Below are 20,880 nucleotides of genomic sequence, written 5' to 3' on the forward strand. Positions count from 1 at the left end.
ATGTTTAGGAAATTCGACCTTAAAATTCTTATCGGTGGGTAGCCTTAGGGGTGGCAATCAGTCAGGGTCTAGTCGGGCTTGACCACTTAGAAGCCTTACACCATAAATGCCCATTTAAGCAAACGGATATAGTTTTGGGGGGCATGGTACGGTTTATAATCGGGCCGGTTAGTGTCGGGCTTTAATTGGACTTCCTTAAATGGGCCTTAACCAAGTTACAGGCCTATTTAAGTTTAAACAGACTCTAAACGAGTTTTAAACGTGTCTACCATAAAATTATTTTCAAAAAAAAAAAAAAGAAGAAGAAGAAAAAGAAATTATGACCATTACAACTTATAAAACAAAGGTTAATTAAATCAAATCCTGTTACAAAGCAAAGGATAAGAAAGTTTAATTAGTTTCTTACTAGTAGTGGCAAAATAGGAATTTTATGTAGTATTAAAGGGGTTGGGCTATAGCGAGTCAGTTCAAGTCGGGCTTATAAACGTGTCGGTTAGATTGGGCGCCTGATGGGCTAGCTAACTGCACTGTGAACACTCGTTCAAGCCCGACACGTTTATTAATCGGGTAGGTCCAGGTTGGGCCATAAATGTTTCGGCCTTGGTCGGGCCTACCGGTGCAGGCTCAGAATGGACTCCCCTAGGTAGCCTCACCTACATCCACTTGGGTCAAGCTCAAAATATAGAATGAAACACAATTAACACCACCACATTTCATTAGAATTTTAGTTGATTAAGAATCCAATGTCTCGGGTCATTACAATGAGTACTACTTTCTCATCTAATCAGAATGAGCAAATAATAGTAGTACTAGACAAGTCATCAAGTGACTTTGTTTTCACTCTCTGAATATAATTACAAGGATCTCCTCTCACATAGGTAAGGTATCCATCACATGACTTATGTCACAGGTCTAAAGCCAACTCTTTTAAATGGAACATACATAACTTTGGTGAGTTAAGGCTTTGTAAAAGCGTATTTTATACTCCTTCCCAACTCGATATAGTCGATAACAAAGGTAGCATTTATGTATTCCTTCACCAAAATGTATCTAAGGCGTGTATGTCTCCTCTTTCCATTATACTTCACATCTTACTTTAGCAATAGTAACCTACTTATCATAATGTAGTGATATGAGAAACACTGGCTTATGCCAGAATGATCAATCAGCCATTAAGTTTCTTGGTCATTCCAATACTGGCTTTCTTAAAGCACAAGTTCAGTATCCATAATGAAACATGTACCATAGGTTTGAATTCCAATTTCCATGAAATAGCCCCACCACCAAACCATGTGTATACTGCCACTAATAATAAAAAAATTTGTGTGTAAAAAAAAAATAATTAATGAATTTTCACTACTGAATCTAGGGCTCATTATAATAATTCCATTGACATATGATGCAACATATTGATATACACTAAATCAAATTCCAATTCAGTGATAAAGTCCTCTGCAAGTTTCATGTTAGGGCTTCCATCGAGTCACCAAGTAAACAAAGGTTGGGTTAAAACTCTCCCAAAATCTATTACCACCCTCTCAACATGATACTTGGCATAGTCCAACAATGAAGTCTTATCAACATTAACGAGCATACACACTTCTTATATGTCAGGTTTACCTTCAGGTCTTACCCTCCCATCCAAGTACTCAATGCACGACGCTTCTCCTGCTACTAAAGGGTTTGTGAGAGGCAAATGTACACAGCCTTATCCCCTACTTCATAGGATGGGTTGTTTTCAAGTTTCAAACCTGTGACCCATGTTGCAAAAGTGTTGCAACTAGATCAATTCTCTTGAAATCTGAACCATTAAATATAACGTAAATTTGTATACCATTGAAAGATGAAAACAACAGACATCTAGGGTTACCTCAATGACGCTTCACTCGCAGTGGAATGAATCTGATTGCCGTATACGTCATCCCTGCATGAACCGTGATGATCGAGGGTTTATAGCAATCTCACTAGATAAAGTTTCACCCTCCAAGTCTAATGATAGCAATGGAGATCCTTAAAGACACATACTTCCAATTGGGAGAGACAGAGCTTTTGAGATTAGTATAATATCGTAGATCTGTTGCCATAAATCTTTCCTTGGGCCCAATAGCCTCAGGCAGATCAAATTCCATACAAAAATTCTGATACATTTTGCAGCTGAAATTGTGTAACTTTAACATCTGTTACATATTGTTCTAGTCATTAACCCTTTGGTCAATTGACTCTAGTCATTTGTTATATCATAAGCCAATACCACCTCTATGTCTCTTCTAGATGGTCCTTCCCCGATATACTAATTCAGCTCCATCTATTTAATGGCCAGTATGACAAATCATTTGGTAGGAATATTCTATAATGCCAAAAACCATTCTTGCACTGCTGGTGCCCAAATCATTTTTCTAATATAATTACATTGCAAAAATGATTGTCACCCTATTTCAATTTTATTCCTGGCTGCAGGTAATCGACATTAATTGAGCTCCATTGCAAAATGATTAAGACATAGTTAATGGAATCAATGGAGATCATGTCTGATATGCTTAGAGGAAGTAGAGGCTTCTATTATGCAGAGGAATATGTATTAAACAAATATGGTACGATCTTCTCGTAGTCTCCAATTTGAACACCAGTGTTGGGATCAATAAGGTAAGGCACCTACAAAACAAAGTGATCCATGATTATGGTCTATGGAAGTACTGATTCATGACTATGCTTACCATGGTGCATGTATGTGTCTCAGATGATTAAGACCAATTCATGCATCAATTGTGTCAGATATGCCTATAATTTACTTTTTTCCCCCTTTTGGTAGGAGAGGGAGGGGCCTCACAGGTTACTGGTGCTAGGGGCAAAGTTACAAAGATGATACTTGATCCCAGGTCTTGATTACGAGCAAAGACTTTATTACCAAAAAAACAGGAAGTGCGTCTTCTATAACCTTTCTACCAAGACAACAAAGATTCATTTGAAAAGAATCAAAGATTACCTCTTTTGAACCAGATGTCTTGAAAAGTAATTCAGACTTTAATGATCCTTCTCCTACATTTTGGAGGATGTAAGGAAGTTCCAACTCACAAAGCGCTTCACGTACAATTCGTGCATACTAAAAAAGGAAAAAAAGAAAAAGAAAAAAGGAACAGATAAGTTGTTGGACTAGAACTGTATTTCTTAAGTAATTATCCTCAAAGGCATGTGACAAGTGTTATGAAAGAAACCAATCAAGCTGCCAATTGTACTTTGCTTTTTGTCCACTAAATGTAAGATATAGTGTGATTTATCACATAAATAAGATCTTCTATGGTGAGAGAGCATTTTTTGTTAATGTCTACACATTTAGTTTCCTTGCCATAGATTATACAACATGTTGGAAAAGGTAGACCCTAAAAGATAGGAATTTTGTACTGCATCATTTGGTAACAGAGAAGAAAATAATTACTTTTTCAAAAACAATATATTCGATACAGCGGAAGAAAAAAAAATTTCCTCCATCTGTTTCTAGGAAAAACACATCAAAGGAAAGTTTTCCGATACTTTACCTCAAAATTTTCCTTCTACGTGTTCTTTTGCAGGGGAGAAAAGAATGAAGCCTTTATGCTATCATATATTTTTTGTTATGTGTTGATATAAATTGTTGTGGTCAAATTAATAGCTCGAGCTTTAGTGATGGGATAAACAGTTGTTACATAGTATCCGAGTCAGGTGGTCGGGCGTTTGATCCCTGGCATGTGCGAGGGGTGTGTGTTGTGTGTTGTTGTACCCCTATGTTTGTACCTCCTGGTGCCACACAATGGTGTCACATGCAGAGCTGCATGTGTGTTGGCCTACACACGGGAGGGTGTTATTTTGTGTTGATATACATTGTTGTAGCCCTTACTTGGTAGCTCAAGCTTTTGGGATGAGCGATTGTAACACCAACAACTGAGGGCATAAACAAATTTAACCATTATATCCTGAAATCACCAGAGAGGCTATCATGTTCCGAAGAGCTTTGTTTATATTTTTATAAGGTAACTCAGAAAGGACTATGCTTTGTTTAAGAACTGTATCACACCGAACTTATGTTTTAATTAGTTAGTGCTCTGATTATATAGATTGCATTAAATAAAATTCAGAATTAGCCACCTTTAGTGTGCGAGCCCTAAAGCTTGGGTTAGTGTGCTTTTTTTTTGGGGAGCGGGGGTGGAGGGGGAGGAGTTTGGAGTGTATGATTAAACTAACCTGTATGTGGTATGCAATAAGTTTAGGTACAAGATTGATGTGACATTAGGATCAAATAAAGACTGGTGGTTTCATTTATAACTTGTAAATACCAGGTGGTTCTTTATGATTCATTCTTTATATTCTGAAAAAATACTAATTTCTTCAGTAATTCACATTTCTCTTGAATCACAAGTCATTTGTAGGATTAACTAAGTACCCATCAAAGCCAAGCCAATGTTGAAAGTTTTTTCTTATTATATGGCAAGTAGAACACTTCTCTGAAACTTTAAAGACGAAGAGGTTGCATACATCACATGAAATATAATCATAGCTTACTGGATTGTTTTCATAGGAGAATAGTTCCAACTTTTTGGGTGGAGGCTCTTTTCTGGCTTTTTCCCAGAGCATCATCCCTCTTCCTGCTCGAAGAATGGTGGGAATCCATCCTGTTAACATTGTGCTACACCCATCCAAAAAGAATTATCATCAGATCTCAGAAAAGCCAAATTGATAAACTATATCCTTTCAATAAAGGGCCCATGCACCAACAAAGAAATTTCAAAAGAAAAATTGGAGTAGCAATTTATAAATGGAAAAGCAAATGTGGTAGTTAAGGTCTCAATCCCCTTTTTCACAATAGCATTACATCTCCTAAAGTAGATTTCTTTCCTCATTGATTTTATTTTTTTTAACATTTAATGGATATAAAGTCTTAACATTTTCCCTTAAAGAAACATTAGTACCTTATACAATTTCAAAGGAAATAAGGAATACAATTTAAATTTACTCATTTTTTCCTTCAAAAGCTTACAAAATCAGAATGACATTGTACTGGAACTATGTCAGTTCAAGGCCTACTTGACAAGCAGAAAAATAATGGATGTGATAGCATGTTAACAGAGTTTTTAGTTTTTCCAACCCAAGAAAACAAGTAATTAACACTCTAAAACATTACTGACTGTTGCTGCAAATTCACTGCATGTGGTTGATCAATGCATAAGAATTGATCCCAATGCCACATAAACTTTTAGGTAGGAAACATTTTATTTCAATGACACATATATCTTCAAGAAACTTGTCAAATATGCGATAAACTTAGAAATACATTACCTTTCTAAGAGCCCAAAAGAGGGATCGCTTCCACGACCATACTGATGGAATAAGTAGTTCACAATATCACCTACAAGTAGAAAATGAATTTCCTCTTTTATACAACATTTCTAGTCTTTTTATTCCAAGAATGATACCGGATCATACAAGAAAAACAACCATCAATTTCAATAAGACTAATTTACGCAGACAAAATAAAAATTCAAATAACTACTCCACCTTCCTTCTCAACTTAATTTAGAGTAAATCGATGGAGAGACACTTGTTTCTAAAATTAGAAACTAGGTCCCATACTCCATACTCCATACTCCATAGTACTGAAATAAATCCTCAAATACACTAATTTCGGATCACAGATATAGCTTCCTAAACTAAGGCACTTCCAAATTAAGAAAATGAATTATTCTTAATCTTCTTAATGTGTAGACTCCTATAAACTCAGATCTTTTCCTTTTAGTTCCAAGTAATCTCTTGTGCGGCCGGGTGGGGCCCGTGAATGAAAAGAGACAAGAGGGGGCTTGCTATCTTGGTGTTCAACCTAAGTTCCCTGAGTTCCAAAATATTTGGCTTCAAATTGATGATTTTTTTGCTTCTTCACTGTAGAAATGAAATCTGTTCTAGAATTACTATCTAAATGTCAATTGAGGTCTCATTCTGTTTAGAGGACTGACTGGTTTTTCTTTAATGCCTGCCTGAACCAAATTATTTTTTATAATGGAGTTTTATTGTTAAAAAGAGAAAATTGAGAAGTCCTCAATATCGTACAAGGTCCATCCCAAAGCAAGGATGTAAAAAATTATCAAAAGAACAGAAACACCATGTCTATAAGCTTTACTAAAAATAAAGCACACTACCTATGGATAAATGGTATAATAGCCTCCTAAACCTCGGAACAAGCAAAAGCCCACCATACAGCTTTACCTTCCACCAATGTGGACATGGAGGATTCTTAGTTCACACCTTCGACAAGTTCAGTTAGGCTATTTCTTTAAACATTGAAGCTCAACAACTAACCAAGTTGACTCAACCATTACACAGAAGATCGGGAGCTCAAAGCTCCACCAAAAGAACAGATCTTTTTTCTGGAAGGCTCTTAGTAATGGTCTTCCAGTCAAAGAAGCTCTAACTCTTCTACATTGGATCAAGTGATATGATGTGCCCTTTCTGCTCATGCTGAGGAGACAGCTTGGCACCTATTCTTTGATTGTCAGGTTTTTAAAAGCTTTTGGGCTTCACCGACCTTAGTTTTACATCACATTTTTTTCCCTGTAGTTATTTTCATGACTGGGATCTGAATAACAATGAAGCTATTTTACTTCTGTCCAGCATTGCAATAGGCATCTCATATCTGGGATTGGTGAAACTGTGTTCACTTTAAAAAAAAGAAGTTTTTAAACCACAGTTCAATATATCTTTTCATTATCTTTGTGAAAAATCAAATATTTTTAACATTTTTACCAGACACTGAAGAACATGAGAGGGAGGGTCAAAAGTCAAAACGTAAGCACTCATAAGGAAAGGATCCCACCAGCCACATATTTTGTAAACCATCTATGTCAAAAAAATGATGGGAGCTGGATTCTAACATCAGATGAGGCCCTCTAACTGCCATTTTGGTGGTGGAGGGATAGGATGGGTTCAATGGGAGAACAATAGTTTATCTGTAGCTGCAGAATCACTCAATAGACAATGAAAGGAGAATTTCTAGCAGCTCAAGCTCAAGGCATCTTGAACGCGGAGAAGGTGAAGATAACCAAGCTAAAGGTACTAATAGATGCCGAAGAACTGATGGAGTATCTTAATCAGGATGTCTATGATACTTGACCATGGCAGATCCTCTATATCTTTCCAAGTGTAAAGAATCTGTTGTTGTCATTTGACTCATAACTGTACCCTATTCACCCAATTGTTTTCTTTTCTTTTTTGGGGATAAGTACTATGTAGCCCATTCTCTAGTTGTCTGCAGAAAAAAAAAAAAACAATGAGTCCAGAGTCTTGAATCAGGAAGATGCCCACAATTTAAGCACTTGTAGGTTGATCTAATTTGTATTGGTTCTTACTTTGTATATAATGCTCCTTTCAACAAATTTTTTTTTACAGGTTCATTAATCATTTGAGAAAAAACAGCATAGTTTTGAACATTGAATCATTTCTGAACAATCAACGGTTTTCACAGCTCCAAGGCACACGTGCACAAATGCCCACATACACTCACCCCAAAAGAAAGAAGCAAACTTTCAGGAACTGACCCCCTAGAAATCACATGATTAATAGTAAAATGATGTCTTTATAGACTGCCGACTTAAAAAGAATGGAAAAAAACCCTGCATTTTTCAGGTTAAATTTTTGCCCAAATTAACAAATTAAGGAAAATTAGAGCGAACCAGTACATAATCCCTCCTCAAAATCTAGAATTGACCTAACAGTACAACCTCAGCTTCCCCACATGTATGGCTTAAGAAACCCACTTCTCCAGCTGCAGTTTATTGTCCATACTCAAGCTATCTTGAAGGCCTGAACTACACTCAAAAACCGATATGTGCTATGCATAAATAAACCTCAAAATAACAGCATGACCAGAATCTATTCAAAATGCAAGTTCCTCATTTAGGTAAGCCTTTAAAAAGAACCTAATATCTCTCCCTGCAGTTCCAGAACCTCCTTAACATTACCATCCTTAATACAATCTAGCACATTTTGATCCTGCAAGGCTGAGACCACTAGAAGCCTAACTTGATTCTTCCATAATTCAGAAAGAATCACCGCTATTTTCCAACCATCCTAGATGTAGGATAAATATTGATGATAATTATTTAGAAGAGAAGGGGGGAGGGGGCAGAGGGAGCTGAAATCTTGATAACAGGAAACTTGAACTTGAAACGACAAAGAAGGATCATACAGAAAGTAACTCGAGAGAAACAAAAATATACCAACTCCATGCACAATGCGATATAATCACTTACCACTTTCATACATTGAAAGTCCAGTATTAGGGTCAACAAGGAAAGGGAACCTGCATGAAAGCTTCTGTAAGATTACGATGTCCAAAAAGAAATGAACAACATAGACAACAGAGCAAGCTTTTACATTAACTTTGATCTTCAGAATGAATGTCTAAATTACAGATACATGCAACAAAATTAACAGATTCAACACACGGCAGATTAACTCCAGTAGGCTTGAGTGACTCATCAGACATCTTATGTCTTCTCCAAATATTTTCACCATATCTCACCACTTACATAGTTGCTGAAACTGATTAGCAATGCTTATCTAACAAATTCCTAATCCTTCAATATGTTATACATCATTTGACCATATTATAACCCTCTTATACAATTGTATGACACTTCCGTTTTCTACGTGACCACTAACCACCACTCTTCCTTTTTATTTCTGATTTCTGTAACTATGCAGACCATAAAAAAAATTTATCAGGTAAAACGTATCCTAGTCTCACAGGTCCAGAAAATTTCTTGGTATTGTATACTACTTATTTGTGCCATGTGGAAAGGTGATGAGGCAAATTGAACCACTGGATATTCATGGGGAAGCCTGGATAAGCCACGTGTCAAATTTCAGATCCAAATTCAACTATATACCCCCTTATGATGCAACGACGTATTCTCCTCCCATGTAAGTCCATACACCATTGTGGTATTCCCATATTCACTGCTTTGTTTTGCCACTTGGCAAACTCCATCTAGGCTGAACCTTGACATGTGAGCTGTGGACCTTGGGATCTGCCTCTCCAAAAATTTCAGTCCTTGCCACATAGCAAATATAGGTGCATGAGAACTAGGAATTTTTCAACACCCGCTAGAACAGGAACCCCAAGCCCTTTGATTATAACAAAATATTGTTGCTACTTATTTTGTTTTTTAATTTATATGAAAGCGTAATGTATCAACAATAATACAGACCAGAAATGGAAAAGAGATGGCCCTCATTATAATAGGTACGATTGGCCTGAAGCCAATGGTATAATAGATCATCAATATATCAAATGAATCAATAAATGCCTCATAGAATGTAGTCAATGAAAATGTTACATACTGCTCCTTGCCACCAAATGTTTTAACCATTTCCCTATGTCTTAAAGAACCTTTTGGGCAAGGATAGACCTGCAAAATTAAGCCAAAAAACTCAATCAGAACTTCTAAAAAGAAATTAATACAAACATATATCATAAGAAAGCTACAGTAGAAAAGCCCTCTGTCAGCCCACAATTACAATGAGCCCCCAAAAGTATCAAGGAAAGCTGCAAACTGACCCACTAAGCAAAAAGGAAGGAGACAGAAAAAGAATACAGACTACATTCACTCCTGCACAAAGCCTCAAAAGCTACATTAACTCAACCCCACATGCAAACCTCATTACAAGTTTACAACAACCCACCATCCAGCCACATAACCTTGCCCCCTAACCCCTCAGCCCAACCCCCCTTCAAACACTACAAGTTTGAAAAGGGACAATATTAAGGACCCATGTCCTTTCAACCACCACCTCTGCTCAGCCTCTCATTGAAAGCAATGCAGACCCCCCCCCCCCGGATTTTTGGAACAAAAAACGATATATCATAATTTCCCATATCCTAAGATCTGAATAAGGATACAACACCTTCAGCTTTTTGAACAATTAACTGGCTGTTCATCTCCTCAATGAAGTTTCCTCCCCCGGAGTTTTTTAATTTAAATAACATGCTTAGTCCTATTTCCAACGATTCCTTCTTTCAGGTCCATCTATATCTTCCTCAACAATAACTCTTGTTCATAACCCTCACATTTGAGATTTGTATGCATATAACAGAGTAGCTTTAGCTACATGGACATCTCTAGCGGCAAAACACTAGAAAGATAGGAAGCATATACATATGTGGCCATCTCTGGATTTTACTGAAACTAACAAAGTACTATATAGCTCTTTGTTCAGAAATAATCTTTAGTAATCAGAAATGTCAGGAAACAAGAGTAGAAACATAGAAAACAATATGTTGAGCACTTTTCATTTTATAATAGGAAACAGACATAAATAGACATTACTAAAAAAGATACAAAATTTCCCTTGCCAGTGGATATACTTGGATTTACTACCCTTGAAAGCCTTTTATTTGCCCTTCCCTGAAACAGAATCTAAATGAACTTTTTTTTTTTTTTTTTTTTGGGGTGGGGGGGGGGTGGGTATAAAAATAAACAAGCACTGCAGCCACTATGCCAATACCATCACCTACAATGAAAGCACTTTCCACAATATATAAGCAACTGCCACAAACTTAAACTTGCAAAATACTTACCACACACATTACTTCCTTCTACAATTTATTAATTATTCAATCTCAGAAATACCCGATGACTTCTCTTTAATCAGAGAGCTACTCATCCAGCCTCTTTCGTTCTTTCATTACAGCTCAAACTTTGTCTAGCCTAGTTTTGCACTAAATCTGACAGCTAACATAGTGCTAATGATGAAACTTATTAGAACAAGCATGCTTCAATAAATAAAAGATATGAGCAAACTAAGCACACGCCTAACAAAGCTCATTAAGACACCCATTGGACGCCAAAGTATGGACCCAATTCCTGGTCAATTATGAACCTGATTTGAGGCCAATGTTTAGGCCCAATTTAAAAATTAAAACCCACCAGAGCTGTTTCCATGCCATATTACAGTATAGCTATGTGTCAGGTGGTTTTACGTTATGCTATGAAGACCACAACAGAGAGGAGCGATACAGTGCAAGTGTAGTGCACAAACGACATGTAAGGCCAATGGGAAATGTGGATTTTCACTACTTGATTGTGAAAGATGAATTTACAACCGTGATTTTACGTAAGATAAGGCTCCAGATGGAATGGAATGGTAGAAGAGCTTTTAGCATTATCTTGGGATAATGCATTGTTGAGTTATGCTGAGAGCCTACACTGGGGCTTAGCTGAGAATTGAAAAAGAGAAAAGCCAAAATATAGGCTATTAGATGGCAGCTGCCATTGAATTTCATCCACCGTAAGTTTACTAGAATTCAGTTTTTGGAATGTGCCATGCACAACATATGGGACACACTGGCTTTCCACTTAGATTATCATTAATTTGAACCAAGTGGATCATTCAAAGGGTTCAGATTAGACACATCATCCTTCCATGTGGATTGAAAATAAAAAATCTGTAATGCCACCTCCATCTTTCTAATGTTCATCAGTAGACAATTCTGTAACACTATTTTTAGAAGTTTATTTTTTGTAGATAACAACAGAATTTTATTGCTGACAAAGAATATTTTTTGGAATTATGTTAAAAAAAAAGTAGTTTTTTTTTTTTTTTTCTCATTTCAAGCAACAGAAAGGGACTTCGCGTACCCAAATGAATTTCTTGTCTTGAAAATAAAACAAGGAAAGAAAACCCCTAAACACTACCATTCCTTTAAGACAAAAACAAGTGAAATTATATCCAGATGGATCTAAACCTTTTTGAAACTTTCTGTTAAGTATCTCAAATGAAACAAGGAGAGGGTCATATTCTGTAAAGATGGGCTTTCGGGCAAGGAAGTCCAGCCTTTATGATCTATGAATTTGACAAAGTAGGTTATATTGATTAATAAATGATACCCCCCCACCCCTTTCTATTATTGGTTTCATGCTGGTTCTTGTTAAACCATTTTTTTTTTTTTAAATACTAAAGTGATATTCCACAACTTCATGTGCATGGCTTAGTTTCTGTTAGGGATATGCCCACACTCCTATAGTTGGTTTTGATGATAACAAACACATGAAAGATTTCACAATTTGCCTTCAAGTATTGTTTTGTAGAGACTTCATATCAAAGATCGAATTTGATGAATGAAAGGAAGAAATAAACATTGAAGTCATCAAATGAAGAGTATCAACAAGTTAGTATCTACTTGAAGATGGTATCAGACAGTATCAAGTTTCAAGAAATCAAGACATGAAGCTCATCTCTCAAGACAAGGACTTGCAAATGAATTGATTGAAGAAGAAGTGCAAAGAAGTGGAAGATCTAAATGAAGAAGCTCAATGAAGATCTTCGAGGATAGAATAGTCTTTTATATGTAATATGTATCCTTCCAAAATATATACATGCACACACCTCATGCATTTGCATTGCACCATACTAAAATGGCTTTAAGACATACTTTGACCAAGTATAGAAGTCCATGAGTGGTATGAGTGAAATTTGGTGAAAACCACATTGACTTGACTCAAGGGTATTTTTGGTAACCTTAGAGTTAGTATCAAGAGATGGACCCTTCATGAAAGTTGTAGGAAATCGAGTCACAATTCCAACACAACTTGAATCGGGTCAATCCGAGGTCGGACCGGAAAGTTATGGCCAAAACACTGACAACTGGTCAGTATGATAGAAGTCTGTCAAAATTTTGACAGGCCTGCGGGCGGTCGACCGGCTGAAACCCCCGGTCGACCGGCATTGTCCAAGGCCATAGGCGGTCGACCAGATGCCTGCCTGGAACACCTCCAACGGCTCTTTCTGGTCGACCGGCTACCGATAGTGGTCGACCGGTGGACCCAGAATATGACTGTTAGAGCCTAATTTACTGTCTAAAATGATCACCTAACCTCACCTATAAATACCTAAGAGCTTTTAATTAATAACTAATTATTCCTAAGCATAAGAGTACATTATAAAGAGCTTTAAGAGTCAAAAGCATTCTACTATACTTGAGCAAGTTGATCTTCACTATATCACAAGGAAAAGCTCAAGTCACCATCAAAGGTCTTCCATATTCTCACTGTGCAAGTCAAAATACTAATGAAGACTTCTATAAAGGTGCATTCTTTATTATTATTGCATTCATCATTTGCACCACCAGAGGTAACCCTCTTTATTCCACTATCTCTATTTCTTTGTTTTTACATTAAGCCCTAGACTGTAATTAGGCTTGTGTAAGGATCCTCTTATCTTTAAAAAAGTGTAAGGTGTCTCTCTACTTTAAAAGGGACTGTAAAGGTATTTCTCTAGTTGTAAAGGGGATTTGTACGGATACTCTTATCCTTAAAAGATTGTAAAGGTTTTTCCTCCCTACCTACTGTACTGAAAAGGAAGAACTAATGGAATACCTTATAAGAGCGCTCTTTTAGGGAGTGGATTAGACTCAGGTTGAGTCGAACCACTATAATTCTTGGTGTTGTGTGATTGTGAGTATTTTATTTCATTCCGCAATTTTTATTTACAATCACACTTAGTATAATAATTTTTGAAAGAATTGAATTTCCACAATTATAACCTATTCACCCCCCCTCTAGGTTATTTCAGTTTCCATAGCCTTTAACTTTATCCGTTGATTTTATAGTCTAGGTTTTTTTCCCCTTTAGTGATGAACTTCACCATAAATTTTCATTTTACATTTTATTGGATAGTTCTATTCAGCCCTCTATGACCTCAATCAACATCCTTGCACTCTTTATCAATGATGTGTCCCAGTATTAGCAGGCATAGTCCACAGACCTGTACTCCTCACTTCCTCTATTTTACATTATCAAAACCATATTTATTTTAGAAAAGAAAATATTGGACCTAATATCATCCTTAACCCCAACCTCAAAGCTAATCAGATGAAACTTGCTTTAGCCTAGTTTCAGCCTGATCGTAACCCTCTTTGAAACTTAAGTGCTACATGCTGAAATCCAGAAATACTAATTAGAAACTTTTTATGTTTATTTTTGGATCCCTTCACCTATGTTATATGTTTTGGGACCTCTGGGTGTGAGTAACCAGACAGATATGTACCGAGGAGAGGAACTACCAAACTTTAAGTTCCCAAAACATCATACAATACAGAGAACAGTACCAAATATACACCTTAAAGCTGGATCCCTTTTTTTTTTTTTTTTTTGGGAGGGTGGGGTGGGGGGACAGAGAGGGTGTCTACATATAAAGAGTTAAACTTTAATGACATCTGTGCGAGTGAACTCTTTTTCAGGGAGCAGATATCAACAAAGCTCAAGATCTGTAGAAACTGAAACCTATTCATGGTCCAAAAGACACAATAAACAGAAAGAAGAAACAATCACACAATTGCAACGCAAGGATTTATGTGGTTCGGCAGGATGACTATGTCCACGGGAGAGATGAGAGCAGTTTTCAGTAACAATGGAAAATGGGTTACATGCTCTTTTCCTCACGCCTCTCTATGTTTACAAAGAACTCCTAATAACCCTAATAATTCCCATCGCAACAATTTATAGGAAAACAAAGAGATACAAACTTCCTGAATTAGCCCCATGTAAACAAACCCTACAACTTTTCCTCGGGAGTTGCCATCCCGAACCCCGCATGGACCCCCACTCTCCATGGGCCAAGAAACGGAGATAAACACCAAGGTGGGCCACGACATCCAGGCCTCAAGCCCTACAGGCTTTTAACAGCCCTTCGGAAGCAGCCCACAGTCTAGTCCTCAGAATACAAGACATCAACCCTCAACAAGATCTAGGCAAACTTATCTGTTACTCGGTTGGCCTTTTTGTGTAGCTCTTTTTCTGCAATTGAGCCTTGAATACTATGAGAGGCTCAACATGTCTTCCTGTCTTAATAAAGTTAATTTTTCCTATCACCTCCACAAAGAAAAGTTCAAAGGATTGAAGAATCATTTTTTATCCATCTCTCACCTCCACAGAGAGATCCAGCTCTGTCAATGCCTCTCGAACTCTCCTGCAAAAAGGGCATGCCTCTGTTGAAAAATAACATTTAGAACATCCCAGTTGTGAATCATTGAAATACATAAAGTATAAAAAAGGGAAACAAAAAACAAAATAACAAGACAAGTGAGTAAGGTTCTAAATTTAATGAAAGCTGTAGACCAGTTTTTTATAATTTTGTTAACTTTCAGTAATTGATGAAGTTAATTTTGCAGTTTACAGAAAACAGTAAGCAAAACCCAAAATGTAATTGTTAAGATATGTACTGCAGGGGTGTTACTGTCAGAATCTGCAGTACTCTGTTCTGTTTAGTTGGGTTTGCTCACGATAGGGGGCAGTATCCCTATTGTGGTGTGTGCCAAGTTGTAGAGTTATGTTTTATGTTTAATTTGTGCTAGTTATTTTCTTTCCTTGTAATTAGACTTATGTTTCCTACTAAAAGCCCATTATCTAATGTTATAAGTATGGGGATTGACCACAATAAGAGTAATCTGAATCCTATCGTTGTCTATTGTGCTCTCTTTCTTCTTCAATCATTCTCTCTCTTTCTCTCTTCTTCTCTTCTTCAAGCTTTGAAAGGACTGGTTTTTGGTTTCTCTGATGTTACGGTAATGATGTGAGATGTCTTTATATTGTGCACCAGAGACACTGTTGCATATTGAATAGTATGTTGCCTTGGGCAATAACTACTGACTTTATTTTTCTTTAAGTCTTTTTTCCCTTGTTTTTAATTTTCCCTTTCTCCTGAAAACCAAGTTAGTTTATGATAGTCAACAAAAATGTGTAACATAGGGTTTGTAGGATCAAAGGCACAAACTTTTATTGGATAGGGTGAACAGGTACAAACTTCACATAACAAGCATTCCCAATAATCAAAATGTTCATTGAATCACTGCCTTTAATATTTATTATGCACCTACAGTCCTTGCAGTGATACACTTGGCGTGCAATTATTCATGCTCATTGTCATCAAATGTCCCCAGCAGCCCAGAAGAGTAGTAAGAACTTACCAAACTCAAAGAGTTGCAAAGGCATCGGAGAATCTTCTGTAGTTATCTGTTGGCTGTTTAAACTGATAGAAAGGGGTCTTGATCCCCATGGATATCTTGCCAAGGTCGATAAGGATGATGTTGCCACCTATTATTAGGAGTAATGTAAGCATCAGGGAGAATTAGATGGAACAGATGGGGAATATTCTAGAAATTGAAAACTCCCAGATATATATACAGGATGTAATAAAAAATATTATATATATATATATATATATACATACACATATACACACAAATATATATCCTACTCAAATCAACTTTACAAAAGGTCCTCCAGATAACTAATGCAATTAGAAGATTATGTATGAGAAAAACAAGTTAAAATTGAATTCTATAATATTAATCAACTCGGACATGTATAAATATACTAAATTTCCGCATAACAAACTCCTAGTCAAGAGGGACAAAAAGATGCTTTGGAAAATATGTTACCTCTAGAAAGTTGTTCCGTTCCCGAGAGGGATCTCCTCCCTGGCAGAATAACAGGAAAAAGCAAATCAAAGAAATGTAAGAGGCAGAAAAAACAAATCATAACATTGAAGAGAGAATTTACTATGTCTGAAATAATTTTTTGAAAAATAACAAGGTGGTAATACTTAATATTCTGGATGCTCTACACCATTAATATTCTCTGTAAAAAATTTGTATTCAAAAATGTAAAAGGAAGCATGTCCAGCAGCATAAAAAGGGAAGGCAGTTACGATGCTCCATTTCTGTTACATGGCACAACAAGAAACCCAAACCCAGACCACTGAATACGAAGAGAACAGCATGTATGCATCACATGTCAAATTTAAGATCCTAGTCCAATAGTATGGTCACGATGTATTGCACTTCCCTTCTACAATCAACGGCCCAACATTGTTCAATGTTTAGTGGTTTTTAAACATTTTTCCTTACTTTGCATTGAAATGTGGAATCCAATTGCGCTCAAACTGGCACATCAGCACGGGAAGCTGGGGCTGGGATTAGGCCCGCAACTGTTCTGCCATGTGGCAGATAATGGCAATGAGTACTGAAAATGGGATTAAGTCCCAGTTCAACAGAAACTGTGCACCCCAAAAGAAAAATAATAGTGATCTCCATGCACCCATAAATATGAAATCTATCAATTGACATGAAGGAGACAAGACAAATCAATTTCTGTAAAAATAAGAATAAAGGAAAGGAAAACTATGAAAGAAAATGACTGCAGCATTTCAGATTGAAAGTAACCAAAAATATCAAAATATATTTTCATTTCCTGAATTGAACGTAATCTAATATTTAGAATCTTTCCTGTTTTAATTATAATTCAAGCGCTCAATTGATTACTTGAAAACTCAACATTTGACTTCTCAACATATAGATGAAAGACTAGGTGTAGATAAGCATACTAACTATAGACGACTGGACTATGTTAATTATTTTTTATAAATTGGTCAGCCAATTAATATTGTCTAAATATTACATAACTCAACTCAATTCAGCCTTATCAGTTATCTCAACTAAATGGGTCAGGTACAGGAGTCCAATGTTGCCATTGTACTCTATATTTTGTTGAGGCATGCTATAATTAACAGCAATGCTAGGAGGACTCCAGAATGGGCTACATGATATTTACTATTTCATTTCCTCTTTTCACGGAACTTTGTATTCAATGAGGCTCAATCAAATTTGGAGGTCCTCCCCGGTACCCTTCAACATTTTCATACAGCTATTAAATATTAGCACAGTTAGTAGAGATGCATGTTAGTCCAGACAAGTGGTTACAGTGGTAATCATAGAAAGGGTCAGAACATATCATAGAAAAGATGAACTGTAATTCACTCAGTCATATTTAATGCTTTAATTCATATGAAAAGGAACAAATAATGATCACTATTGAAAATTTAGAAATGTAAGAAACAAAATGGAGTAGAGAAATGTACACCGAAGAGCCTGAGCAGTGGACAAAGAAGAGACAAGAAGCTGGTTGATGGGTTCCCACCATTATCAGAGTCGACTTCAGTACTCTCCTGAGAGCTTCTGGTAGTTGGGTCAAAATCTGCTTCTGAATCAACGGATTTTTCACGAAATCTGTTTTTACAGGAAACCCTTTTTCCATTTCTCAAGTATCTTGAAGACCCATTTGAGGAATTCTTTGTCGATACTGAAACATGACGATTTCCCAATGAGATTTTCTTGTTATTGACGGGACTTTGACGTGGTGGATCTGAGAAATGGAGGTGTTGAGAGCAGTTAACGGATAACATGATTGAGCCGCGGTGGCACCTCTTCTGTAGCCCAATTTGCACCTTACAGTTCAGTTCATTAAAGCCTCAACATTTTTCATAACTTTTCACATTTAGACCGGACCGGACAACAGTATTGATTCAAAAAATGCTTTACCTTTTGCATATTTTCCTTTTCCTCCTCATGTTGTTTGTACTAAAATGTCACTGAAGATATTAATTATTTTACTATTCCCTTCTTCTTATCCATTTGGAAATGTAATGTGTCCAAAAGACTCTCCTATTTGTGATATTTTGGGGAAGCTTGCCTTAAGTGTTACAATCAATCATATACCATAATGAAAGGCTAATTGGTACTCGGCATGGTTGTGCTAAAACATGTCTTACATAGAAGGGGTTGGACCCTACTTATAAGTCACAGAGTTTTTCTCTTCACTCACCAGTGTGGGACTATCCTAAGTCTTCCCCTTTTTTCGTCCACAACAAAGAAAACATGTCTTACATTGAAATGGTTGGCCCATATGTGAGTCACGAGTTTTTCCCTTCACTCACCGATGTGAGACTATCTTTATTCACCCCCATTTTTGGTTCCCAAAAAAATTCATCTATTTTCACATTAAATTGAAACTTTTCTTTTCTTTTTTCACTCTTCTTGTATTGATTTCCAAAAGAATATGCATATTGTTGTCTCCTAGGATCTCCCCTCTCCCTTCTTCTTGTTCATCTATCTTAAAGAGTTGATGTTATTATAGATTTATTTTCTTTCCCCTTTGGGGTGTGGTTTTTTTTCTTCTTCTCTCCAGTGATGAATTCTTTATTCTTCAAGAGAAAAAAAATGTAAATGAATAGTAAAAAATCCAATGTACATCCACAGACGTTTATGGATATTCAGAGCCAAAATGAGATAATCCAAAAATAATTATTCGGTTTGAATAGATAATCAATATAATAATAATAAATAAATAAAGTAGCTAATTAATGATCTTGTAGTTTCCACAAAATGAGCTAAGACAACCATGGTTCTAAAAAAGGGAACGGAATGGTCTGTATTGGCCTTGATCGATCTCCGATCCTAACTTTTTGGTCTTGTTCCACATGTATGGTTCAAGGGTAAAACAATAATAAATGTTGATTTCATCAAAAGAAGAAAAAAAAAAGTAGGTTTGTCCGCTATGATTCGATCCATTCCGTTCCAAAACGATATTAACTTTGACCATTCCAGTAACTGTTCCTGAGTTGTAGAACCTTGAAGACAACAGATAGACATGGATTGAGATAACTTTTATCCACTCAGTTTAGACAAGTGAGAAATGTAAGTGGATAGTTGAAAATCCGAATTTGATTCGCATGGGAATCCGTATCTAATCAAGGATTATCCAAATCCGATCACATCCGATCTGTTTTACATCTCTACTAGACAATGAAAGATTGAGAGATAGATGGAACACTAGGACACATTTGAATTGGATTTTTTTTTTTTTTAATATGGACAACTACATCTAAATTCTCGAACTGCAAAAACTCTTTTTTTTTTGGATAAATCAATCTACAAAGACTTAAATCCTTGTAGAGAGAAAAATCGGGGGTGTTCTCTACACCAGCACCCTAAGTTACAGACACATTGAATAACGCTGAAATTGTGTATGTAGTTGGACCCCGAGGCTTCCTGTTCATGTCAATCTTCAACCTAAATAGATTTTATCAAGTGGCAAATATTAGGAATTGAAAAATTCAAGACTAAATTGAGGTGTCACAAGAAGTGCCTCTTCATGTCGTGGTGGATCCAACTCCTTTCCATAGAACCCAGGTACCAGATAGTAATCTCACAATTGGTAGGACTCAAGCACATGTCTCAAGATAACTCCAGCTGTAAATTAAATCACTCTATGGTTCATGGGCTCTATGGAGAGAAATCCTATCTTGATGGTGGGCCTGTGGCTGCTCAACTGCAATATCCTTTTATTCCCTCCTTCCCACCTCCACCAAACAAAGGAACCCCACCAAATAAGGGAAGATATTAACTATGGGAATTGTACTTTATCAATGGCTTTTGATTGGGAAGGGTGCTTCGGATATAGGAGAGTCATTTATTTCATTGGGTCGGTTGTACCAACCGACTCAACCCCAGGATTTTGGGGTTGGGGTTAAGGGGGAGTGGGCTTCACAACAAGGCTTTATTGGTTGAATTAACTTGAAGGCTATTAATTAATCCTGATAATTTATGGGCTCAAATCTTAAAAGTTAGATATTTTAATATCTTTTCTCTCCTTGATCCTCATACTTGAAGAAAAAGGGTTGAATTAACTTGAAGGCTATTAATTAATCCTGATAATTTATGGGCTCAAATCTTAAAAGTTAGACATTTTAATATCTTTTCTCTCCTTGATCCTCGTACTTTGAAGAAAAAGGGTTTTCTTATGCATAGGATCCTGAACGATTCATTTGGTGTAGGTGGTTCGTTTTTTATCAGTGAAACGAAAATTGAACCTAAAAAAAAAAAAGGAAAAAATGGAAATGTTGGAACATGGTTAACCATGTTTCGTAATCTAAACATTCCATTTGATACAAATTAGGGGTTACAAAGTAAGTGGCTATAACTTTACTCTGAAACAATATAACCTCGAGAAAATGTATGCATCA

At 36.4% G+C, this 20,880-nt stretch overlaps 1 protein-coding gene across 3 annotated transcripts; it reads right to left on the reverse strand.

Moving 5' to 3' along the window:
- Positions 1-1,417: 1,417 nt before the first annotated feature.
- LOC122074578 lies at positions 1,418-18,345 on the reverse strand. 3 transcript variants are annotated; one of them, XM_042639463.1, is made up of 11 exons: positions 17,938-18,345; positions 16,460-16,498; positions 15,986-16,112; positions 14,946-15,007; positions 9,364-9,431; positions 8,271-8,320; positions 5,308-5,377; positions 4,534-4,657; positions 2,984-3,100; positions 1,871-1,924; positions 1,418-1,751 (listed from the first exon to the last, which is right to left on the reverse strand). In XM_042639463.1, the coding sequence occupies exons 1-10, from the start codon at positions 18,259-18,261 to the stop codon at positions 1,919-1,921; spliced, it is 987 nt and encodes a 328-aa protein (XP_042495397.1). In that variant the 5' UTR covers positions 18,262-18,345; the 3' UTR covers positions 1,418-1,751; positions 1,871-1,918. The 3 variants fall into 3 exon arrangements, with proteins under 3 accessions (XP_042495397.1, XP_042495398.1, XP_042495396.1); XM_042639464.1 differs by having other exon boundaries at positions 1,418-1,801; XM_042639462.1 differs by lacking the exons at positions 1,418-1,751; positions 1,871-1,924 and adding an exon at positions 2,048-2,652 and having other exon boundaries at positions 17,938-18,342.
- Between the last annotated feature and the right edge of the window lie 2,535 nt (positions 18,346-20,880).

Source organism: Macadamia integrifolia, chromosome 3 (assembly GCF_013358625.1).
Source record: "Macadamia integrifolia cultivar HAES 741 chromosome 3, SCU_Mint_v3, whole genome shotgun sequence".
NCBI lineage: Eukaryota > Viridiplantae > Streptophyta > Magnoliopsida > Proteales > Proteaceae > Macadamia > Macadamia integrifolia.

What these genes read in the sequence shown, in the direction of transcription:
- LOC122074578 (XM_042639462.1), bottom strand. Translation starts at nt 18,261, where the DNA reads ATGTTATCCGTTAACTGCTCTCAACACCTCCATTTCTCAGATCCACCA. An exon ending in AGCTGGATCTCTCTGTGGAG is followed by an intron (nt 9,432 to 14,945) that starts GTGAGAGATGGA and finishes TTAATTTTGCAG; the next exon opens with GTCTATCCTTGCCCAAAAGG. An exon ending in ACATTTGGTGGCAAGGAGCA is followed by an intron (nt 8,321 to 9,363) that starts GTATGTAACATT and finishes GCTTTCATGCAG; the next exon opens with GTTCCCTTTCCTTGTTGACC.